Here is a 27331-nt window from a genome sequence, read left to right on the forward strand (position 1 = left end):
AAGACTGATACAGACAGAACGGCATAAATGCGTTAGTTTAATATCTTATATATTTATTATACAGAGTATTCATAAAGTCACGCAACCCCCATACAAAACAAACTGTTTATTTAACGACAGCAGTAATTTAATTATATTCTTACATATATATCAGTGACATAAAATACGTATATAAGTCATACGTAGATAGTAGAAATAAATGTAAATACGCAGATAAAATATCAGGCTTTTAAAAAAGGACGACGTGAATTTATTAAAATTTATAAAATACTTATTCAACAATAATCAGATTACCTTTAATAACTTTACAATAGATGTTCAAAACGATTTCCTGTAATCCCGATGCAGCTTCACAGCATTTCCAGCCGCTGTTCGTAATGTTTGAAATCTCATTCTCAATGCTACCGTTTAATTCATCAAGTATAGGTGAATTGTTTTTAAACCCACCGGGTTGGTCTAGTGGTTAACGCGTCTTCCCAAATCAGCTGATTTGGGAGTCGAGAGTTACAGCGTTCAAGTCCTACTAAAGCCAGTTATTTTTACACGGATTTGAATACTAGATCGTGGATACCGGTGTTCTTTGGTGGTTGGGTTTCAATTAACCACACATCTCAGGAATGGTCGAACTGAGAATGTACAAGACTACACTTCATTTACACTCATACATATCATCCTCATTCATCCTCGGAAGAATTATCTAAACGGTAGTTACCGGAGGCTAAACAGGAAAAATAAAGGTAAAGGTGAATTGTTTTTAAAAACTACACTTTTTAAGTAGTGTACCTCCGAACGAAAAAGTCTCCTAGTTTAAAATCTGGGGTTCTTCGAGACCCCATCTTTTTGATATCAAACGATGACCAAAAAAATTCCCAAAATACAGGGTGATTTAAAGAAACGGGAAATTTAAAAAATTAAATAACGTTAATGAAAAATCTTTTTTAGAAAATGAATTTTATTTCATGTAATTGTACAAATGTTGCCGATTTAGGATACATACATTTTAGTTTATTTTTTAAAGATGACATCTTCCAGGTGACCTCCTCTTCTACGTAAACATTCACGAAGTCTCTTCGTTAAATTGTTCGTGGTTTGACGTAACATCTCGACTGGAATTTCCGCAATCGCTTCTCGGATCTTCGCCTTCAGTTCTTCCGTTGTAGCAGGTCTACTGTGGAACGCTTTGCTTTTAAGATGACCCCGCAAAAAGTAATCGCAAGCTGAGAGATCAGGCGATCTAGGAGGCCATCTAATGTTACTGTTTCGTGAAATGACACGTTGTCCAAACAATCGGCGTACAGCTGCCGTCGATATTCGTGCGGTACGTGACGTTGCTTCGTCTTGTTGAAACCAGGCTGTGTTAAGAATCGGTGGAAATCTCTTTTGTTGCTTCACAACAAAGGTTTCAAGCGCGACTACGTAACGAGCCGACGTCACTGTAATCGCAAGACCGTTGTCATCCTCAAAAAAATAAGGGCCTATAAAACCGTAAGATGACACAGCACACGGCCGCTTTCTGGCTGTGCAACGGACGCTGGTGTAACTTCGTAGGATTTTCTTGTGCCCGGTATCTGAAATTTTGCTCGTTAACAAATCCACTGAGATGGAAATGCGCTTATATCCACGGTTCGTGAACAAACTGTTCGTTATTGTTTATCTTCTGAAGCATTACGTTACAGAATTGTGCTCGCGCAACTGCATCGTTCGGTTTCAGTTCCTGGACGATCTGCAACTTGTACGGATGGATTTGCAAGTCCTTCGCTAACATTCTTCGAACGCTTAAACTATGCGACCGTAAAGATGCTGAGAGACGACGGAATGACCGATGTGGACTTCGTGTGACAGCAACTTGTAAAGCTTGAACGTTCTGTGGTGTACGGACGGTTCGCTCGCGGCCTGGAGGTTTCTTTTTCATTGCCGAACCGGTTTCCTCAAAATTAGATATCCGTGTTTTAATTGTACGTGCTGATGGAACGCGGTCGTGCCGTCCCGGATTAAAATGACGGCGAAATTCTCTACGCGCTCCCTCCACACTATCATTGTTTTTGTAAAACGCTTTGATAGCAAATACCCGTTGCGAACCGCTCCAAGGATTCATGATAACTAAATGGCAGGTTAGGTTAGAGACGCTGGCGCTACTTATCAAGTGGTACCAATCGCCCACGGAAAACACAACTTTCAAAATTTCCCGTTTCTTTGAATCACCCTGTATTAAGCGTTTCATTAGCAGTATGAGGTGTTGCGTTATGCTGCTGAAATCGCCATTTTCGTTCGTGTAAATATAACACGGCAATAAACTGTTCGGTTAAGTTGTGATAAACCTCAACATCTACAGATTTGTCAGAAAAAATTCCCTATTACACGACCACGGAAGATTGCAACCCAAACACTAATTTTACGCGGATTCATGAAACGCGTGAGGATTTTCAGCGCTCCATATTCGGCAGTTTTCGACGTTAATGTAGCCATCCGAGTGAAAGCGTGCCTCGTCGCTGAAATCAACACCATCCAAAATTTCCGTACCGCTGTCATTAACAAGAGAACAAAACAGAGGATGATACTGTTTTCCGCTATCTACTTCTTTCAGGTTTTGAACGAAATCGATGCGATTGTAATTTTCTTGTACTTTTGAAAGCTGTATATAGTGATAAAGCCCGGCCTGTGAAAATAACTTTCTGGGCGAGCGAGTCAAACGTTCTTTCGCATCCTTCAGAACTTCTACTGTTAAGAGTGACGGTTGATCTGTGCATTTCCGATCGTGTACAGTCGCAGTCTCACGAAATTTATTAATCGAACGCGATATTGTCGACTTATTTGGAACTGAAAAATTAGGAAATTTCATTCGAAAATCGACTTTCACTCGTTTGTAAGATTTATACGCGCAATAAGTCTCGGTAATAAACATACGTTCGTCCTTGGAAAACGACATAATTAACACAATAGAGACGAATTTAAAGGGGAAAATAAAATTGCCACTTACAGTAAAATATAAATGTAAAAATTGTGTGATAAATAAATCCGACTGTATAGAATGTAGTGAGATCGAACAACGTGATATTTGTAAATACTTGGGCATTTTGTTTAGATAGCGGTCTAACCTGGAAAAACCATATCGCGCTATTAAAGCAAAAACTATTAAGCTATCTTAGGATATTTTATTTTTTAAACAAACTATCCCCAAAAATAACCACGAGAAAACTTTATTTTGCTATTGCGCATAGTCGACTAGACTACGGCATCAGCTGTCGGGGAGGAACTTATGTTACAAAGTTAGATTCCATAATCAAAAAAAAGATTCGTTAGAACGATAAGTAAAAAAAGAATTACCGATCATTCTTTGCCGATATTTAGAGATTTGTCTATATTACCGCTAAGTTATTTATATGTTTATAAAGTAATGAAAATTTTCTTTATCAGACGCGGTCATAGAGATAGTACGATAACCGAGTACGAACTTAGAAGTAAAAGGAATGTATATGTCCCCAGAGCAAATAAAACGATTTATATGAAGTTCTTTTCAAGTACTGCTCCTAGATTGAATAACATACTTCCTAATCATATAAAGACCAGTAGGAACCTAAACACTTTTTTAAAGCTACTAAGACGATGGCTAATTAATATTGATGACGCTGAAAGTACGTTCCATGTAATTACATGATTTACGATTACATATATAATTAATTATAATGCTTTATACTATTGGTCTTAACATAGTAATAGATTTTTTACATATATAACTTAACGGGTAGCACCGGATGAAAGGTTTATTAGTAAACATAAATATTTGGCGACGATTGATCTTCTCTATACTTAACTGCAGAAAATATGAGTTTCCACCAGAGTAAATCACGAATTGAACCAAAACTAATCCTCCTATATAAGATAAAACCGTTTAATTTTTCCCCTTACTCAAACTAAAAAGATTAATAGAAAAGGGATGGTGCCACAAAACGGGCAAGACCCTTGTGGACACCTAATCTTTCATCTTTTACAAATAATATAAATTAAGTTTAATTAAGTTAAGTTAAGTAACAAATATTAAATTGTATTATAAAACAATGTTAAATTAACTACGATTAAGTTAAGTAATATTATAATCAGTATTAGGATTACTCCATCAATTGTTAATTCTGTAAAAGTGAAAGAAATAAAAGATAAGAAATAAAAAATAATTTATACCGGGAAAGCGACTAGTACATAAGAAGGACATTTCAACTGATACAAGCTCCTTGAGTACAGTGTTGCCAAGTGACATGTAGAGAGAAATAAAATTTACCTCCGCCTGACTTCCACCTTCTTAAAAATTCCTAAAAAATTCAAAAATCAAGTTACAGATCTGTGATCTTGTTCACCCTATTTTCCAACTCAAATTTTATAAGAAATCATCGACTTTACTCCTTAATTTTGGTCCTAAAAATTACAGTAGGGCTTCTATTTATTACAACAGCTAAAATCCGAGCGAAATATTTCGCTAGTCGTAATTTGAAAACAAACCGTTTCCAGACCTATGTTTATATGAAGGGGTTTTTCATTATTTTAATCTGCACAAAGCGTCTTGAAAGTTCCTCCGATTTTTCGTGGGACAATCTGCATAAAGGTTTTTGGTTGTAATCGATTTAGTTCGCTGAAAATTTCACGGTAATCGAAAAATTTACATAACGATTACATAACCGATTCGTTAATAAGTATGTATTGCCGTATTGTAATAGGAAGTTAATCTTCAGTTTCAAGCGAGACTACGAAATTTATAATAATTTCTAAATAACATTTCTACGAGAATAAAAATTGATCCGATCTCTCTTAGTACCGAAAAAACCCAACAGACGCCAACTTTTAAGAATTTTATGACTTTTCATGATAAATGTAAGGAAAATTCTATTCTCCACGGTTTTAGATATTAATATACCCGAAAAGATGAAACCGATAAAAACACTGTCCACAACTTGAATACTTTTTTGAATCAACGTTTACTAGTTGTGTAGTAATCTGTTATCCGGTCAGGAACTCCAAGTTCTTCAACGAATCGTTCAGTAAAATAATAATTTAATTTTTATTTTCTTGGCATCATAGCTATTCTTGCAGTATAGTTCTAGAGATGTGCTGGAAGAAGGAATGTATGGTGATCGTTAAAAAAACCGACAATCTACAGCTTCGGGTTGTTTTGAGATTCACGACTTACACCTACAACTTAATTTAAAATATTTATCATTTTATTTAAATATAATATTTTTTAGTTTATTTAATTTAATGATTTTAACTGAAGCGCGCGCGCATACCGTATTTCATTCGGCGACGGTCGGCGCTAACTAAATTAAAGTAATTTCGCAACTTACATAAAACAAATTTCGCTCGTACGGTCGGCAGACTGGTGTAGTCGCGAGGCTCAACGCACCAGCTACCGAGTCGACCGGGCGATCGAGTTGGAGACCCGGCCAGACCGAATTACGTTTTTAAACTTTAAATATTACTCGTTCATTTAATTCTACCGCTCATCTGTGACGTTAAACATAGCAGTAATTTACAATATTTTTGGGGGTGGGGTGCGATTTTGCAATTTTTTTGTTGTTGCAAATATTGTTATTTTCTAATTGTTAATAAAGATTCCTAAGAAAAATATGACCTTAATAAAGTGAAAATTCAAGATAAGGAGGGTGACCTTGTTCTACAGCCTCACCCCCTTGATTTGTTAAGTTGAAAATTTAATGGCATTAATGTCTCGTTAGAAGTAATAAAAAAATCGGTTCACCAGTTCTGGAGATATAAGCTGATTTAAAGGTCAACACCAAAACACGAATATTATTATCCGGAAAATTTCAATCCGGGTTTTTGGGTTTTTAAGGTTTCAAAACGTTAACGTTCGGTGAAAACCGCATATGCTCAAATTTGACAGATTACAATACTTTCCCTTCTAGAACTATAGCTGTTCTACAGGGCTATCTAGATGGGAAAGTAAAAACGGGTATGAGATTTTTGAATTTCTCGATGTTTAATGAACTAGGAACACCCTAAAAAAAAACAAAAAGAAAGTGGGGGGGTAATTTTGGTACGTACGCATATAATACGTGTATTAACTTATTTAAACCTTAATAACTTTTGATTGGATAAACATAAATTTTGATGAAATTTTCAGCGACCGATGTATATGGAGCAATTTTTTGGTTACCTTTTGGGGTAAATATCTCCAGGGAATGAGCTAGATAACATTTTAACTCAGTTTTCTCAAAATTTTGCAAACATAACCCTACTATTAAGTTCAGTTCAGATACCTACGTGTATCTTACCATTTAAAATGAAAAAATACCCAAAAATTCCCTCTTTCCCAAAAATCGAAAAGAGATATCTTTTATTTATTGCATATTTTTCAACATGTTTTTAGGCATAGTCGTAATGCAATTCTCCAAAAAAATATACCTAGGGAGGAATATTGATGATATGGAGTCGATTAGAGTTTAAAAATATCGATTTTTATAAATTTATATAACCCGTTTTTGGTTTCTTTTCATGTTATCATTATTTTTCGACTATATAAAAATGAATAACCGGTAATAGGAAAGTATTATTTTTTCACCATTTTTATTTTACTATTAAAAGAAGATTGTAGTTTACAATTATTCTTCAAATATTCCACCGATTAGTATCTTATCAAGTCGCCCACAATTGTTCGGTTATACTACCTAACATAACATATAAATTTACGGAAGAATACTTTTATTAAAGCTTCATACAACTAAAGCAAAGACCAACTTGAACTGGAACTTGGGGAATACCAAGGGGGATTTAGGCCATGGAGAGGTTGCCCGGAGCAAATAATATCCTTAAAACTTATGATGGACTTATATAAAAGACGGAAAAAACAACTAATAATCACCTTCGTCGACTTTAAAAGGGCCTATGATTGTATACACCGACCATCCATGCTGAATATTCTGAGAAACCTGGGCCTTCACCCTAAACTCGTAAACATGATAAAATTAACTTTAACCGATACCCAGTCCAGAGTGAAATTCAGAGGTGAACTCTCTCAACCCTTCTACATAAAAACTGGATTGAGGCAAGGAGACGGCTTCTCACCACTCCTTTTTAACTGCGCCCTCGAATTTGTCATGAGAAAATGGTACGAAATAAATCCCAAAAATATAAAAATGGGTACTAAGAAAAACTCCATCACACTAAATCGCCTAGGATTTGCAGATGACCTCGCTCTTTTAGCAAATAATATTCAAGAAGCCAAAACACAAATCATGAGCCTTCAAAACCTAGCACAAAAGATAGGGCTTCATATCTCTTTCGAAAAAACTGAACTGATGGCCATAGATCCTCTGGTAATAGAGGACATTACGGTAACCAATCAGAAAATTAAAATAGTAAAACGATTTAAATATCTAGGGGAAATAATAACTTATAATTTAAATGAAAAAGTGACATGGCAAAACAGGACAAATAAAATGATTAAATCCCAAAAATTAACTCGGTCAACATATAACAAAAAATGCCTTTCTGCTAAAACAAAACTTAAACATTATAAAACTGTAGTACAGCCAGAAGTCACCTACGGAAGCGAGACCGTTTTCAAAATCACTCAGAAAAACCGAATTGAAAAAATTCTGAAAATAGAGAGGAGAATTGTCAGAACGTGTATCAATAAAAAACACCAAAAAGAGGGCCGATGGTGGATTGTGCCAAATGAGGTGGTGTATCGAGAAATAGAGCCTGTTACTGATACTATGCGGAAAAAAAGAATCTCTTTCTTCGGTCATCTCATAAGGACACCGCAAACAAGACTGTCAAGAAATATCATTGAAAAGCTCTGGTTCCAAAAGCTAGAAGTAGGATGGATCAAAGAAATTAGAGAAGGTATGAAAGAATTGGGAATTTCCCTGACCGACCTACAGAATAAAACTGGAAAAATTACAAAGCTAAAAGATAAAAGCATTAGATTTAAACAAAAGACAGACAAACGACAAAATACAACGAAGAGGGTGTTTACGGATGAAGAAAAGAAAGCAAGATCTGAACGGATGAAGAAATACTGGGCAGCTCGAAAGAGTAAAATAACACGCTTTTCTCAGAAAAGATCCAACTAAAATTGACTTAAGTGGTCCCATGTTGGCCGTAAAAGCATAATAAATAATAATAAAGCTTCATAATAATTAATTTTTGCAAAATTCTAGTGGTTTTTTAATTTTTAAATATATTTTTTTTTTAAGTATTAAATAATATTTGGTTTTTTTTTCTTTAAGCGCATCTATGTTAAAGTTTTAAAAGGGAAGAATTTTAATGCTGACGTAAGAACAGTATTTGAAAATATTGTTGTATAAGCAAGTTTGTTATCAAACGAGGGTTAGTAAGGCTGACTGTATCTTTCCTTTAACAGCGGGTTTGATAGATCGGTTGCATTATTATGCGGGCTACAGATCATTCCTTTTTTTTTCCTTCGTCTTCCTTTATATTATATTAAAAATAAATATTTAACGAATATATGCCGATAATAATTTTTTTTTATTCCGTATTAATTTATGTATTCAAACATATAGAATTCTATTACGTCACAGCATACCGGAAATATTCAAATTTCCGGATATAAAAGACAAATTATTCTCCTTTATATCCGGATAAAAAACAATAGATTTGAACAAGAAAGAAAAATGAGATTTATTTATTAATGGTCACATAACATAGGTAACTTTACCGCGTACTTATATCGTTAAAATTAGAGAAAATTTTAATACGCTTTTAAAATCAGCAACCTTTCTGAGTAAAACAATATTGGGTATCGTTTTTCTTTTTTTTTTTATTAATTCGAAAAAAGGGTTTTCAGTAGATTTTCTGAAAACTAAAATTTAAATTTTTCTAAAAAACTAAATTTTGATTCTCAATGAAAAAAAACCTGACAACACATTTTTTTTTTTTCATTTCGTCCCCGGGCTGGATCAATGTGAAGCATAAACATAGCCCGTGGAAGTGTGTCCATTACTTTAACGAGCCTGCCCGCTTACCGCCTGTCCGGCATGATAGGCAGACCCGGCGGTAGGATCTGAATTTCCTTGCCCTGTCGCTAACTCGGTGCAAAGCCACCAGGTCCGAAAAAGTCGTGACCAGCGAGCTCACCCTGGAAGCCGGGACTCGGTCTTCCATTGCCTGCCTCAAACGGAGGCAACCCGAACGTCACCTTCGTCGGGACTCGGTCTTTTCAGCTCCGGGGCACCAGACAACACAGTTGTAGGAATATATATATATAGAAGACAATGTTCGTACGTGTGTCCACTATAGAAAAAACTACTGGACCGATATACTCTCGGAAAAATAGGAAGAAGGAAAAAAATAAATAGTGAAAAAGGGAAAAGTAAAAGGTTGAATTTTGTGAAGTTTTGTAATGTTCATTTTTTTAAATGTTTAAACAAACTTTCGATTGTATTCATTTAATCTATATATATATAAAACCTATACTTTTAATTTATGGCTCAAAAATGTCCTGAACTATTAGGTCAATTAATTGAAAATTAGGTATGCTATAATAGTGTATCTGAAGTTACGCATATGAAATTTTTTTAAATAATTCCTCATTCAGGCTGAATGTAAAGAAGACAATAAACAACGTAACCTAAATTTGAGGTATTTTTTCCGTTGGTTGGTGGGATTCGCAGTTGAAACTTAATTTTCATTACGTTCTGAGGCATGAGGATTACGAAAATAACATCCACGTATAAAATTTTGTGGCTCAAAAATCTTTAAAACTTCTCGATCGATTCCATTAAAATTTAAATATCTTAGTGTAGTATATCTGAACTTATGCATGTGAGAATTTTATTAAGCTTGGACAAGTAGTTTTTGAGTTATGCCTAATCGTTTCAAAAATTAAACATTTTTTGGATGAAAAATCTCCAAAACTAAAAAATCAATTTCATTGAAAATTATATATGCTGTATTAGTTTACCTGAAGTTATTCATGTAAAAATCTGATGAAGATTGATCAAGTCGTTCTTGAGTTACGCTTAATTTAAAATCGACAACAGAAAACGTAATCTCGATTTGAGGTTATGTTGATTTTGTGCTGGCGTATTTTTCATTCGCGCTTATACAGTGAGTTACAGCGGCGATTGAATTTAAACTTGATGCTTGTGTGTAACACTTCCTCGTTAATCGAACGTTAAACAAGTTAATCGAAAATCCGTGTATTTGTGATTACGAATTAGTTATAGCGTGTCGGAAACGAGGTCTTCTTGTGTAGAATTGCGCAAAAGTATTTTGAAGTTTGTTTTAATTAATTAGAATTAAATAAAGTTGTTGTATTTGTTATTTGGAAACGTATAAATTCTTGCATCGTTAATTTATATTTTAATTAATCAAGAGGAGTATAAGTTAAATTTTAATTTTAAAACGTATTTCATTTATTTTAATATAGGTGTAATATTTTTGCGTTATTTTAGATAAATATATCAAAATAAATATTTGATATACTTATTTAACGCTTAGTTATGACTCTGCCGAATATCAGTTCGATAAATTGATATTTAAAATACCTGTGACGTTTTTATCTAAAAGAAACAAATTCCGAGATCTGATGATATAACTTTTCCGATTAATTTACGTAATATTGGAATCGTCAACGGAAAACTAATTCGATTATAAAAATTTTAAATTTGATTCTCAAACATTAATATGTCACACGATTTTTACAATGTTTTCAAATTAAAACTGTACGTACCTGAAGCGGAATACAATTCAACTAAAGTTATGATGCGGGTAAATCGATTGGCGGTTCTTGCGTGCAAGGAAAAAATATTTATAACGAAGTAATCTGCTAAAATTTTTACTTGACATAAAAATATCGTAATAGAGAGCGCTTTTGAACAACTTATATAAAATAAAAAACTCAATTTCATTACTTTCTGATGTAATAGAGAACGTATAAAGATATCATTATATTAAGTAGCATAGAATTCATAAAAAGAGATTTTTATCACAGTTAAAACGAAGTCTAGTTGTCAAATGTAAGCGATGTTTCTTTATTAATCGATATTTAATTTCTCCATTTACGGTTTTGTTATTTTTAATTTTTACTTATCAAAGGGTTTTATATTATATATTTATGGATAAACAGATCTAAAATACCCTTTTTCGCCTTGAAAATCTCATATATCTTATGTTCTACCGAATTTAAACAGAGTACGGCAAAATTGATTAGCCGATTAAAAATTAGCGCCTTAATATACGCCGGTAGATAGCGCAGTGTGTGAATAATCGGCTTGTACAGCGATCCAAAGCCTTCAGTCACCGTGGAGCGTTGGTAAAGTGAGTATCGTGCGCTCGCTGTTAAGTACTCGTTAAAAATGAAGATTCGTCTACTGTAACGCAACGTGAATTTAAGCGTCGTTTTAATATAGTTAGAAACGGATCAGTCCCAAGACGTTAAACGATCGAATGCTTCTGCGTCGCCTCAGAAGAATTCTGGGCGTCCAAGAAGAGCTTCCATTCCAGAAAATGTGCAGAGAGTGAGAGCGGCCCTACAGCAGAGTCCATGACGTTCTGGTAGTCGAAACGGTGTAGCACTGCATATGTCGGGTATTAGATGGATGTTACACATGGATTTCCATTTTTGTCCGTTTAAAATGCAAGCGATTCAACGATTACTGCGTCGATATTTAAATCGTCGAATGGAATTTTATATAAAGCTCTTAGAAATGATCGAAGCGGGAACACAGTTTTTATACAATTTAATTACGTCACATGCGGCCCGTTTCGATTTTAGCGGATATGTCAATAAATAAAATTTCAGATATCCAGCACAGGAAAACCCACGTTAATTCATTAATGTTCTTTTTACAGCGCGAAACGTGACATTTTCGTGAGGAGCAAATTCATTTGGGATTTACGGACCGTTATTTTTTCAAGATGAAGGCATAGATGAAGTCCTACGCAAGAACTATCGCATGAAAATAAACAAGAACAAAACAAAAGTAATGAAATGTAGTAGAAATAACAAAGATGGACCACTGAATGTGAAAATAGGAGGAGAAAAGATTATGGAGGTAGAAGAATTTTGTTATTTGGGAAGTAGAATTACTAAAGATGGACGAAGCAGGAGCGATATAAAATGCCGAATAGCACAAGCTAAACGAGCCTTCAGTAAGAAATATAAGTTGTTTACATCAAAAATTAATTTAAATGTCAGGAAAAGATTTTTGAAAGTGTATGTTTGGAGTGTCGCTTTATATGGAAGTGAAACTTGGACAATCGGAGTATCTGAGAAGAAAAGGTTAGAAGCTTTTGAAATGCGGTGCTATAGGAGAATGTTAAAAATCAGATGGGTGGATAAAGTGACAAATGAGGAGGTATTGCGGCAAATAGATGAAGAAAGAAGCATTTGGAAAAATATAGTTAAAAGAAGAGACAGACTTATAGGCCACATACTAAGGCATCCTGGAATAGTCGCTTTAATTTTGGAAGGACAGGTAGAAGGGAAAAATTGTGTAGGCAGGCCACGTTTGGAATATGTAAAACAAATTGTTAGGGATGTAGGATGTAGAGGGTATACTGAAATGAAACGACTAGCACTAGATAGGGAATCTTGGAGAGCTGCATCAAACCAGTCAAATGACTGAAGACAAAAAAAAAAAAAATTTTTTTCAAGACAACGAAAGACCAACAATAACTGTAACATCTGAGACGTTATGTGACCATACTGGACGATTTTCTGTACCGATGCTAAGGCAAAGCAATGCTAATATATCCTTGCTGATTGAACAATTTGCTACGACATCTCATACGGCACGGTTCTCAACTATTCAATGATCGTTTCCAGAAAAGTCATTTTTCGTAACGGTGACGTGACTTGACCTTCGCGATCTCCCTGATTTATCAGCATGCGATTACTTCTTTTCTTATGGGAGCATTTAACACATACATTCTATGAGAATCGACCTCGCAAAATAGACGGTTTAAAAGAATTACGACGACTGCAAATCAACAGGTTCCATTACAAATGCTGAGGAAAATAAGGGACTCTTTCAAGCGATGTGTAGAAACTTCTTTGCTGAACAACGGCGTCCATCTTAGTAATTTTATTTTTAAAACGTAAGGCTTACGTAAAACTATTTTCTGTGGATTTTCTAATTACGTAATATTATCTAAATTTAACAATAAATTACTTAATTTACAATTTAAAATCGTCTAATCGATTTTGCCGTGCCTGGTATTTTCCATTTTGTTTAATCAAAGCTGTGAATAAAATGCACGAATCGATTTTTTCCATTATATGGATAAGTCGATTTTCACGGCAGAATAATAGCGTCTCATCCGTAGTTTCGGGGTTCGAATCTCGGTTAGGCAATCATTTTTCACAAGATATACAAAAAGGTGACGATAAAGTTGTTGTATTTTGTTAGCAATGTTTTGGCTGTCCCAACCTAAAATTACTACCCGAGGAAATTTTTTTGATTTTTCTACGTTTGCTATGTTAAATGGAAGAACCTAAAAAAACGTTCCGCTAAAAAATGTACAACTGTTAAAAAATTATGTAAATTTTTTTTTGTAGTTGGGGTGAATTACGATGAAATTTTATCGCAATATTATTATTAAGAGTTTAAATAAAATAAAGTTTTTAAAAGTTAATAACACAGTTGTATAATTGTCCCGTACGCGGCTATTTATAAATAAAATGTAAATAATATATTAATGGCATATTGAAAAAAAAACCACATTATAATTCCAAGATAACCTTGAGATTATAACTGCAAATTTCTAATATGGCATTACTAAAAAAAGATTCTATTTCAACAACTTTAAATATTAAAATCGTTTTCAACTCCCTTGAAGATATATAGATTGATATGACCGTGTTTGTTACTTTTTGAGCGAACCCCAAAGTGAGAATCATAGTTCAATTTTACAAAAATCTTTATTTAAAGCAGTCTTGAATATAATATAATAAACAAACTGGTGTGTAATATTTATGAAAATGGGGAATTTCCATCAGACATCAAAAAAAGTGTTATAGTTATGATACCAAAGAAAGCAGGGGCAGATAAATGTGAAGAATACAGAACAATTAGTTTAACTAGTCATGCATCAAAAATCTTAACTAGAATTTTATACAGAAGAATTGAGAGGAAAGTGGAAGAAGTGTTAGGAGAAGACCGATTTGGTTTCAGGAAAAGTATAGGGACAAGGGAAGCAATTTTAGGCCTCAGATTAATAGTAGAAGGAAGATTAAAGAAAAACAAACCGACATACTTGGCGTTTATAGACCTAGAAAAGGCTTTCGATAACGTAGACTGGAATAAAATGTTCAGCATTTAAAAAAAATTACGGTTCAAATACAGAGATACAAGAACAATTGGTAATACTTTAGGAACCAAACAGCAACAGTAATAATCGAAGAACATAAGAAAGAAGCCGTAATAAGAAGGGGAGTCCGACAAGGATCTTCCCTATACCCCTTACTTTTTAATCTTTACATGGAACTAGCAGTTAATGATGTTAAAGAACAATTTAGATTCGGAGTAACAGTACAAGGTGAAAAGATAAAGATGCTACGATTTGCTGATGATATAGTAATTCTAGCCGAGAGTAAAAAGGATTTAGGAGAAACAATGAACGGCATCGATGAAGTCCTACGCAAGAACTATCGCATGAAAATAAACAAGAACAAAACAAAAGTAATGAAATGTAGTAGAAATAACAAAGATGGACCGCTGAATGTGAAAATAGGAGGAGAAAAGATTATGGAGGTAGAAGAATTTTGTTATTTGGGAAGTAAAATTACTAAAGATGGACGAAGCAGGAGCGATATAAAATGCCGAATAGCACAAGCTAAACTAGCCTTCAGTAAGAAATATAATTTGTTTACATCAAAAATTAATTTAAATGTCAGGAAAAGATTTTTGAAAGTGTATGTTTGGAGTGTCGCTTTATATGGAAGTGAAACTTGGACGATCGGAGTATCTGAGAAGAAAAGATTAGAAGCTTTTGAAATGCGGTGCTATAGGAGAATGTTAAAAATCAGATGGGTGGATAAAGTGACAAATGAAGAGGTATTGCGGCAAATAGATGAAGAAAGAAGCATTTGGAAAAATATAGTTAAAAGAAGAGACAGACTTATAGGCCGCATACTAAGGCATCCTGGAATAGTCGCTTTAATATTAGAAGGACAGGTAGAAGGGAAAAATTGTGTAGGCAGGCCACGTTTGGAGTATGTAAAACAAATTGTTGGGGATGTAGGATGTAGAGGGTATACTGAAATGAAACGACTAGCACTAGATAGGGAATCTTGGAGAGCTGCATCAAACCAGTCAAATGACTGAAGACAACAAAAAAAAAAAGAATATAATAAAAAATCTAATGTGGACACCACATGTCTTCCTTGTACGCCTATTGAATTACATATACGCATTTTCAAAGTACATAAAATTTTATTTCATTAATAACTTGTGATATTTTTTCAAATTGTTTTATTTTTATTGTTATTATTGAACGATTATTAATCGTAATTATTTTTTATACAATCAGAGGTTGTAAATAAATCGATTATTAATAAATCGATACATTTAAATTAAAAAAATTAGTTAAAATAAAAGATGAAATCTGATTCGACCCGACGTATCTTCTCCTTGTAAGATCCAATTTTTCATTAATTCAAATTTTATTTGGCTATAACTCTGGAACCGATGAAAATACATATCGGTTATTAAATATCGTTGAAAAGCTATCGATGAGGGCTTATTACTGCACTTAAAAAGTCCAAAATCCAAACTTTTTGGATTTTGACTTTTTTGGACACTTTTGGTCCAGTCGATTGCAATCAAAAAGGGAAGTGCACATCTAGATATTACAATAGTCCTAAATACAAAATTTCAACATCTTACGGCTAATCGTTTTTCAGTTATGCGAGTTATATACATACTTCACAGCAAAACCAGTCAAAATGGATATTTCCGTTGAAATTGAAAACCGACATTTTTCGCGATCACAATACTTCTTTTACTTCGTACATTAACGTAAAAAATAATAAAGAAGAAAAATTAAAAAAAAACCATGACTTTTGGTCAGATTGAACCGCTTAATGGGGTTCGGGGCTCCCGATTTAGTAAAGAGTAATTTATATGCGTAATTAGACGATAATATAAAAACCACAATGAAAAACAACCATCATAGAGATCAAATCAAAGCTTCAAAGAGCATTTTAGGGGATGAGGTGGATTTTGCAAACATTTTTTTGCAAATATTGTAATTTTTTAATCGTTAACAAATGTCCGTAAAAAAATATGATCTTAATTAGACGTAATAATTTTTTGATGAACGGATTTTCGCGATGTGAAATAAAAACCGTTTAGAAATTATGTTGAATTCCGCACCCCATAAATCCGATATGAAACATTAAATAATTTATCGTACTGAACTACAGCTTCTTAAGTCCGCAATACAAAAAATTAAAAATGGAGAAATCGACCTGTACTTTTTTCCAAAATTTAATGCCACACAATACCACATAAATAGTCGTTTTTTCAGCCATTTTGTAATAGTTTATGTTGAGCTAATATGAAAATATTTATCAAAATAGTGGCCGACGCAAGTACTTATATACCTATATTCCTGGAAATTTCTATAACTATGTTTGTGTTTATCGGACTGCGTGTATTTCTTTTATACAAATACGATTTGTAAAATTTAATTAAATACCGATATTTTTCTATTTAAAATTAAAAAAAAAAACAAAAAAGATTTTAATAAAATAAAAAACGTATTTAAATGAAGGTTATTTAAATATTAAATTTATACGTACAGGTTTATCATCGTGGCTGGATACTGTAAGCGTAGGAAAACTTGGAGTAGGCGCCGGAGCCGATAATGTTTCAGTCAGAGGTGTATGTGTATGCAGTCCTAACTCGCCGCCAGTCGTTGGGGATCCGATGACAGCATTTGCAGCACGTTGATGAGCATTTATCTTGTTTACAGCCTTCGCCCATAACTGACGTTTACTTTCTGTCGTCCTACAACATTAAAAAAAAAAAAAAAACTTTTATTAAAATTATGATATTTTTTTTTAGTGATAATATTAATTAAACAACTTTTTTATTAAAAACAATATTCAATAAATTTCTTGAGATAATTGTTAAGGTCTTGATAATGGATTGTAATTATTAACGTATCTACGTATCATTCTAAGTTCAAATCTCAGTCACGGTTAATATTTTTTAACACGCTAAAAAATTCATATATCAAACCGGTTTTGAATGAAAAGTCCAGTAAGAGTTATTCGAAAAAAAATTATTATTATTATTATTATATTGTTGATCTCCATGGCGGAATGGTACCGTCTAGAACTTTCATCTGGAGGTGCCGGGTTTGAATCCCGATCAGGTATGGCATTTTTCATACGCTAAAAAATTCCATTTCCACTTCCCACTCACAAGCTTCAAGCTTATGTGGCGTATCTATTAATTATTAATTAATTTCTAATAAAGTTATCTCTAACTTCTACATAATTCAGATTCTTACATATTACATAATTGTACAGAGTGATTTCTTAGTCCTGTTACCCAATTTTAAATGTAATTTAAGAAAGGGAAATTTAGGTGGAATAAAAAATGTATTTGTTACTTACAAAACAGATTTAATAAAAAGCTACTACTTACATAATTGTTAAACAATATGCTCAAAATGCCCACCCCTTGCGGTTATACACGCACGGATTCTTTTCAGCATATTACCAGAAACCTTTTTAGGAGTTGCATTGGAAATATTCGTCATTGAGTCTGTAATATTGACTTCATTAATAGTGTGAGGATTGTTTTTAAAGGCTTCGGACTTAATATAGCCCCGCAAAAAGCAGTCAGGAGATGCGAGGTCTGGGGACCTTGGAGGCTATAAGCCCTTGCTTATTATTCGATCGTCAAAGAACTCTTGCAGAAAATCCACGGTTTCTCGAGACGTGTGGCACGTAGCGCCGTCTTGCTGAAACCAGCAATACCGTTCTTGAGGTTCCAGGAGACACACAAATTAGCGCACAATATTCCTGTATACTTCACCGTTTACTGTGTTCGAAGAATACGGGTCCGACTATACGATGACGAGATATCGCACACCACACACCGATTCAGGATGCAAAGATTTGTCTTGTAGAGCGTTAGGATATTCAACCGCCCAGATTCGATAGTCTTGACAGTTCGCATAACCGTCGAGATGGATCCATCTCGACGGTGTTCTTTAGCGATGAAGCTAAAGAACACCGTGTTTAAAAATTCGATTCCATTATCGTTTACGAGAGACCTAAGCCGACGGCGATATTGCAATCGCTTGTTTAAATCTAGAAGCTGAAGCTCTTGGACTAATCGTACGCGATACGGATACGATTTCAATTTTTAGCGGCTTTCTGAACACTCGAATATGACAAACCGACCTGCGTGAAAAGATTTTCGTAAACTTTTCTGTGGAGAATTAAGCGATCTTGTTTTTGCATTCTCTAAACCGTCATCTGTGAAGCGAGTCGGTCGACCGCTACGTTTTCTGTCGCAAACACTACTTGTTTCTCGAAATCGGTTTTATAACCTAGAAATTGACATTTTTTTCTGGGGGAGAAACACCGACAAATTTAATGTGAAATGATTCTTTTACACTCGCGTACGATTTTGTAGCAAAATATCGTTCAAGAATGAAAACTCGTTGTTCTACGGTAAAAGACATTCTGTTCGTAACACGACCGGAAACGGCACAAAAGTTTACACGGCTCAAGGAGAATCAACTCATACTGCCGTATCTATACCGGTTGAGTAGCGCTACTAACAGGGTGTCACAAAAAAAAATTCCCTTTCTTAGAAAAAAATTACCGGACATTAACAATCGGGTAACAGGACTAAAAAATCAACCCTGTATAATATATTTGAATATTGTTGTTTGATTTAAAACATATTGCATTATAGTTTTATTTGATTTTGGTTCTTTTAATGTAAATGATTTTTTTTTTAAATCCGCAGTGGTGGAAATGTGTTATGGTTGTTTTAATAAATACTTTGTTCGGGTGCAACATATGCTAACTTAATAAATTTATTTAACTCGTGTTTTGGAGGTTTAATTCATATATATATATTTTTCAATTATTAAAAAAGTTTATCTACTATTTTGGAAATCTTACACATGATTTACAAAATTTATATTTATATATTTTAGTAAACGACACATTTCTGCGTTTGAACGAACACGATAGCTTTCGTCGTAATTGCAAAACGATTATTACGACATTTTCATTTTGGCATCCACTTTGAGGTGAACCCCCCAACGACCAATCGCGGCCATTCGTGTATTTTTGTAATCTTCTAACGATAATTACTCCAGATCCTAGATCAAAAATCAAAATCGGTGGGGAAAAGGGTTCACAAACAACATATATACTGAATTCAACAAGAACTGTTCGTTCGTTTTAAATATAAGTATAATTGTAATTTGAAGGGGGTACATCTAATCTAATTAAAAAATAAAATAATAATAAATAAATAAATTAAAAATAATCATATTTATTTGTCTTTTTTTATCCCTCCTCCAACCATTTTACATTTTGGAAAATCTACATCCTGTTTGTCTTATGTAAAATCGATCAATCAGACTAATATAATTTATAATTAGTGGTAAACTCTTTAACCCACCGGGTCGGTCAAGTGTGAACGCGTCTTCCCAAATCAGCTGATTTGGAAGCCGAGAGTTGCAGCGTTCAAGTCCTAGTAAAGCCAGCTATTTTTACACGGATTTGAATAGTAGATCGCGGATACCGGTGTTCTTTGGCGGTCGGGTTTCGATTAACCACACGTCTCAGGAACGGTCGAACTGAGAATGTACAAGACTACACTTCATTTACACTCATACATATCATCCTCTGAAGTATTATCTGAACGGTAGTTACCGGAGGCTAAACAGGAAAAATAAAGTGGAAAAGCCTTTAAAATCGTTTAGAATAATTTTATTTAATATCTAAAACCACAGAGTTATTTTGATTATTAAACAATCATTAAAAAAGATTGTGATAAAAATTTAGATATAACACAGTTTTTTTTTTAAAAAAAAACAAGGAATAACTAGTATTAATTATAATAAATTTAATAAACGGAATAAACTTCATTCTGCGTTACTAAATCAATCGGTCCTACAGATTTTTGAATTTTGAAATACGTTTTCACAATTTTAATGTCTTAGAGAAATTGATAGGTTAAAAAAATAGGAATCGACAATTTCTTTCAAGGTAAATAATAAAACAACATTAAAAAATATGATCATTCGGTCCAGAAGTTTACGAATTTTGATTATTCTCCCTTTTTGGGGCTCCTGGGATTAATTTTTAAAATTTTGAATGATTTAAAACCCGATCAGAATCAAATGAGAATTACTTTGTAAATTTCATAAAATTTGGTCGATATACCTGAGAAAAAAAATTTTCATATACTTCTTGTCGAAGTTTTTTTTTTTAAATCTAATGGAAGGTTAGTGTATTTACGTAAAAAAATATACTTCGAAATTTAAATTTTAGGATCGCTTTGTTGTAAGATACTTTTATTTAAAACTACAACAAATATAATAAGAAGAGTTCACGCAATTTATTGTTTTAATTTTAAATGTAAACAACACTGTTGTAGGAAATTTATTAAAAGGAATAAAGTATTTTTTGTTTACTCTCTAAACTTGCCTTTTAAATACTAAAATCCTTTCTACTACAGTATTATTTAAATGGATAAACAGATAAAAGCGTAATTTAAAATTTTAAAACTATATAACACTTTTAAAAACACCGTTCTGAAATTTAATTATGTATTACAATACAAATTGTAATATTTTCAAGTCGTGGATTATACTAATCGGCCTACCGTATTTTATATAAAAAAATTCCACAAATAAAAAACTCTGTATAAAAACAAAGTATAAGAGAATTAAAAATAATTCTCTTACTTAAAGTACCGCACAGTTATAAAAGTCCTGCGATTCAAACGGATGCCGACCAACACTAATAAATTTATGTCAGTAGTCTCCCTGTAATACCGTTTACAGAAGCCCGCCGTATATACAGAGTGATTCAGGAGGATAGGGAAATACTTTGACGACTCATTCTAGAGGCTAAAAATAAGAAAAAAATTCACATAAACATAGGTCCGAAAACGCTTCGTTAGCGAGTTAAACAGGATGAAAAATTTCGCCCGAGTTTCAGTTCCTCCGGGTAAATTAAGGCTTCTGAAACTCTAGGAAGCTCAATTAAGAGAAAAATTCAACGGTTTCTTATGGTTTTTGATCTAGGAAATCGAAAAAAAATAGGTCCCAGAACTGTATCTCTTTTAGTTTCTAAGATATCCCGTGTAAAACGCCAAAAATAGGGTCAAAAAACACATTTTTTTTACGTTTGACGTACAATAACGTCGTTAAATCGTACGTTTTTTAAACTTAAATTGTAGAGAATTTAATTATAAGAAGATGGATGTAAATAATGTCGATTATACAGTCGATTCGGTCTTGGTGCGTTCAGTCTCGCGGTTATACCGGTCTGCCGTCCGTACACGCAAAATTTGTCCTATGTTAAGTTGTGAAATTACATAAGTTTAGTTAGCGCCAACTGTCGCCGCTAGTACTGCCACACTCGCGCGAATTAAATACGGTATGCGCGCGCCCTTTAGTTAGAATCGCTGAATTAAAGAAAAGGTATTATTTTTAAATAAAATGATAAATATTTTTAATTAAGTTTGTGTAAGGCGGGCATTTGAAACAACGGAACGGAACGCAAGAATGGCGGGAGTTTCTATATTTCTCCCTACAGATCGCAGAGCCTGGACAATGTCCCTTGCTGCTGTATCTTTCTATTATCGGGCGGATTTCATCGGTTATTTAGTGGCGGTTATAAATTTTAAGTTTTATTTGTGGACGGATTTGGTAATTTGCGTTCCTATCCGTATGGACCAAGGTGTAATTTATTTACCGGTTCTACCCGTGATAGACTAAGCTTTTGAGCCTAATAATCCCGGCGTGATTCCCCTTCAGTCCATCCGCTGAAGTCCTTTCGGTAACAGCACCTATGGGCTAGCAGGAGTGCGCCTACCGGAGCTCTAGTTATTTGGGGAGAGGAATGCTCCCGTTCTCCGGAGGGAGTCGCATATGCTGACTAAATGAAATTGCGGTCTCTTCGTGGGACGGTGTCGGGGTGATGTCTAGCTTTTTATAGTTTTAACAAAATCTAATTGCGAAAACGGTCACTTTCGCGGCCGGATTTTTCGTGCGGTTTCCGTTTATAGGTTGCGCGATATAGAGGCTCCTAAGCCTGGTTTGTCGTTTTTTGACTCTCGTACCGCCTTCTTCGCGGTGGTTCGTTTAATACGGCACGAGGCGGTTTTCTTGTACCCTGTGGAGTACGGTCCTCTCGGCAGATGTCCAGGAGATGGCCGTATTCGGACACGGCCGCTCTCCCGAACAGTCTGCGTGCCTGCGCCACTCCCAGTTCGGATATGGTGTGTAGTCCCGCATCGTAGCGAAGAGTGACGTATTTGAAACAACTCACAGTTGGTCTTTACCGGAAGGTGGCTTTAGCCGCGTGAAGTCCTACAACTGTGTTGTAGGCTTTTTAGGTAAATTTCACAAGAAAGCTACCACCTATTGTAATGCGTACCATTATTCGACTTCCGGAAAATTTCGACATATCTTCGCGTTTTACATCTCCCAGACCCCAAAATCACCGTCAATTTATATATATATATATATATATATATATATATATATATATATATATATTTCATTTCTTGTGAGTGCGATAACTGCCGTAATTCTGCGCTAATTACTTTCAAATTTATACATAAAATATAAAGACCCAAAATGTCGGTCGAGTTCATCAATGGGTAAAACCGGACTATCGGGAGGGCTTTCTAAAAAACAAAATATCACTATAACTTACTTATTAAGTAACAAATCGAATTCGTTTAAAGTTTCTACTTTTTTTGGATAAGGGCCTGAAACTTATATAAGTACGGTTTTTTGATATCTCCAACTATTGGCGCCAACTATTGGAAAAAATGGGGGTTCGAAAACAAAAAAAATCATATCTCCCTTAATAGGTGCACTATCAAATCGGTTTAAAGAGGTCGTTAGTCCTGTAAACAATATCTTAAACTTTTGTCTGAAACAATTTTTGATATGACCAACCCTTACGGCAAGGGATGACCAAAATGTTGCTAGAATTGTAAGGAGATGGACTTGTATGCTAAACATGTGAAACGTTTTTCACATGCGACCGCTGTCGTATCGAGTAAATTTGAGGTTTTTCTTAACTTTAAGGTGGAAATCTTTTTTATCCCTTACTTAGCACCGGTGAAATTTACCTCCGCCTCCTGGCATACCCAAAGGGATTTTTTAAATACGTTAAACTTTATTAATGATTCAATTATTCGAAAAACAACAAAGAAGTGCTTTCAGTTTATGTTGTTATCTGAAGGTGTAAAAATTTGTAACGTTGAAAAATTTTCGCGATAATATATTACACATAAATGCGGGATAAAAAACACATTGTTCCCTTATTCAAATTATTTAACTTGAATTGATTTTTTGAATTTGTTAAAACTTTTTACGTATTATTATTTTTCTATTACTCTGTATAACAATAAATAACCAATGATAGGAAAGTATCAACTTTGTTGTTAGCTTTATTATAATCTTTAAGGGTCAGGAACTTTTTATATTAAATTACTATTAAATAATTCACTAATAACAGTTTATATAAATGTAACTGTGATGTTAATTAAAGAGAACTAGATGCCGGGCTCCGTGGTGCGAGTGGAACGTCTCGGCCTTTCATCCGGAGGTCCCGGGTTCGAATCCCGGTCAGGCATGTCATTTTCACACTCTACAAAAATTGTCATTCATCTTATCCTCTGAAGTAATATCTAACGGTGCTCCCGGAGGTTTAAAAAAAAAACTCCGGAGTAATTACATAAATAGAGTATGAATATCAAATCAGACCGATCATAGAATATCCCTGATATAAATAGGTTCTCTAGGAAAGTGTTCGCCAAAATTAAAAAACTGAACCGTAACAAAAAAAACATATCTTAACTGTTTTTTTTTGTTTTTTTTAATAAAAATCTATTTCTTATGAGCAGATGGAGTTATAATTAATTATTTTTAATTCAATTACTGAATGAAACAAAAACATACACAAAACTGTCACAGTTTTGTGCGACATTTTTTTTTTTTTGTCTTCAGTCATTTGACTGGTTTGATGCAGCTCTCCAAGATTCCCTACCTAGTGCTAGTCGTTTCATTTCAGTATACCCTCTACATCCTACATCCCTAACAATTTGTTTTACATATTCTAAACGTGGCCTGCCTACACAATTTTTCCCTTCTACCTGTCCTTCCAATATTAAAGCGACTATTCCAGGATGTGGCCTATAAGTCTGTCTCTTCTTTTAACTATATTTTTCCAAACGCTTCTTTCTTCATCTATTTGCCGCAATACCTCTTCATTTGTCACTTTATCCACCCGTCTGATTTTTAACATTCTCCTATAGCACCGCATTTCAAAAGCTTCTAATCTTTTCTTCTCAGATACTCCGATCGTCCAAGTTTCACTTCCATATAAAGCGACGCTCCAAACATATACTTTCAAAAATCTTTTTCTGACGTCTAAATTAATTTTTGATGTAAACAAATTATATTTCTTACTGAAGGCTCGTTTAGCTTGTGCTATTCGGCATTTTATATCGCTCCTGCTTCGTTCATCTTTAGTAATTCTACTTCCCATTGTGCGACATAATATTTGCGATCCGTTTTAACAATTTCAGCTATATCTCACTTGTTTATCGACCGATTTGAACAACAAAGATGGCATTTTGTTAAAAATAAAATTCTTAATATTTTATCTTATAAAACACAATTCGATAAAACTAATATTTACAAAGTTATTAATGATAAAAAAAATTAAATGTCCGTCATTTTCGAATTTAAAAACTTATTATTTTTTTTAAAAGCTGTCGTCTGGTATATGTACACACCAAATTTTATTAAAATATCTCAATTCATTCTTAATATATAAGTATACGTTAAGTATATTGGGCTACTGTAAATTGTGCTGTCGTTAACGAAGTTTTTCTGTGAATTTTAGTTTGAACGTGATCGATTTGCCGTTGAAGTAACGCCGTAGTTATTTACAACAGAGGAATTCGCCGGTACGGTCTTCATTTTAGATGTGTGCAACTTCTGCAGTAGAATATGAAATACGTTTTCCGAATCGTAGGATTCCAGATCCCAAAATAGTTAGTGGGATTTTTCGGGAAATAGATTCACTACTTACTATTCGTAGCAGGTAAGAACGATTTGACCATCAAGACACTATTATTGATGAAATTATTATCGGTGCGGTTCAGCGCAGTTCAGGCGTCAGTACTCGACGTCTTTCCAAGCGGATCGAAATTTCGGATTTGATGGCTTGGAGGACATTTAAACAAAACAAATTATATCCTTATCGTAAACAGCCAGTTCAACATCTACATCCAGGAAACGGTCATCTTCGCTTGAAGTTCTGCAACTGATGGAATACACATCGACATCTCTACAAGTATATTTTATTTACCGAAGCGGAAAATCTCACGAAACGGTGGAAGGCAACTTTCAACAACAAATTTAGCGTCAGCATATTCGGCCTTCTTCATAACCAGCTTTGTAGACCGTTTATATTGTCTGACAGCTTAAATGGTGATGTCTACTTGCACTTTCTTCATGAAGAATTGCCGCAACTACTTGAAGATGTTCCTCCAGTGCCGAGATGCAAATTATACTTCCAGCACTAAGGGGCGCCTCCCCGCTTCTCTCGTGACGTTTCCATTCACTTAAATCATCATTTCCCTGATAAATGGATCGGTCGTGGAAGTCCAAGGTCGCCTGATTTTACACCTGTTGATTTTTGAGTCTGAGAATGGATGAAAAATATTGTATACAAAACAAAAATACATTCTTGTCAGGAATTAATTGCCCGCATTATAGTTGCGGCTGAGTAACTTAAAAACAGCTCTGAAGAACTAAAAAAAGCAATAAAAGAAATATTTTAAAAATGACGGGCTCGTTTTTTAACATTTATTATAAACAACCAGATACGTATAATACACTTTGATCTACTGTACTGTTTCTAAATAAAATTCGAATTTTTCTAACTTTTCTTTGATTTATTCAACTAATTTTACACCGTGCTGTACACAATTAATTTTTAATGTTATTATTACCCGTTTAACAAATTTATTGTACATCAAACATAAAAAACAGGATTTTTACCCCAATTTATAGGTTTTTACCCCCACATTTCTCAAAAATTACTACATATACGGTTCTATATCCTATTTTATTCGATTTTTCAGGTCAAACCCCGTAAATTACTAATTCTGCTCCTTAATTAACATCCTAAAAAAATAATTATTTTCTCGAGTAAAATAGGTTATGAAAGTCTCACGAGAATTTCGTGATATACTCTATATATATATCCTTTTTATAAAACCTGAATTCAAAAAGACGTGCAAAAAATATAAAAATTGGATGTGAATAAAACAAACATAACCGTTACTAAAAATGTTTATTATTATTTTTTGTAGTATTAATTCTCATGTGACTGAGCGAGAATAAAGTTAAAATGAAAAGTAAAATTCACGAGAAAGAGAAATAAACAGAAATGATGGTAAAGCCCCCAAGGGGTGAGAATTGATCAAGTATTTTCCACCAAAAGCAATTCATGTCAAAACATATTAGCTTTTACATTGTAATTAAAGTTTATATATATATATATATACGACATTGGAAGTTGCAAATATAAATAAAAAATAGAAACCTCTATTAATTTATGAATCCTAGTACCGTGCATTCTCACACGCACACACGTGTGAGCGCGCATGGTTACATAAATGAGTTATTAACGAAGTAGATAAAAGATTACATATTTCTATTTCAAAAATAAATTAAAAATTACGTTTTGTTAGATTTGAAGGACATTTTAAATGTCTTTTCAAGGTCATTTTAAATAATATTTAACGACTTAATCGCTTATTAGTTAATTATAAAAAAACGCTTTTATACTTTTACGTTTTATTAATTCCATTATTTAAAATGATAAAAATATTTCAGGGAAATTTTGTTTTTTTTTTTCTCTTTAAGTTACGTAATTTATACATAATTTTTTTACCGATTTTTGTTTTTACCCACTTTTCGAAGAAAAGCGCAATATTACTATCGGCCGAACGGTGAGATTTGGGGGTGAAATTAAATCTTCTTTTCGTTTTTATTTACGAGAAATACAAAAATACCATTCAGTTAAAGTTTTGCGTTTGGAAAATTAATGTTT

The 27331-nt window shown here is 33.7% G+C and overlaps 1 protein-coding gene across 3 annotated transcripts in view; it reads right to left on the reverse strand.

Moving 5' to 3' along the window:
- Nucleotides 1-27331, reverse strand: part of Ac78C (adenylyl cyclase 78C) — a 686763-nt gene that overhangs the window by 209689 nt on the left and 449743 nt on the right. For all 3 annotated transcript variants that reach the window (XR_012758616.1, XM_075380750.1, XM_075380751.1), the window contains exon 3: nt 16778-16985. Coding sequence is in view for 2 of the 3 variants with exons in the window: in XM_075380750.1 (XP_075236865.1) it covers nt 16778-16985 (208 nt within the window). In the remaining variant the exon portion in view is untranslated. The remainder of the gene's footprint in view (nt 1-16777; nt 16986-27331) is intronic.

Source organism: Lycorma delicatula, chromosome 12 (genome assembly GCF_047948215.1).
Source record: "Lycorma delicatula isolate Av1 chromosome 12, ASM4794821v1, whole genome shotgun sequence".
NCBI classification, from domain to species: domain Eukaryota; kingdom Metazoa; phylum Arthropoda; class Insecta; order Hemiptera; family Fulgoridae; genus Lycorma; species Lycorma delicatula.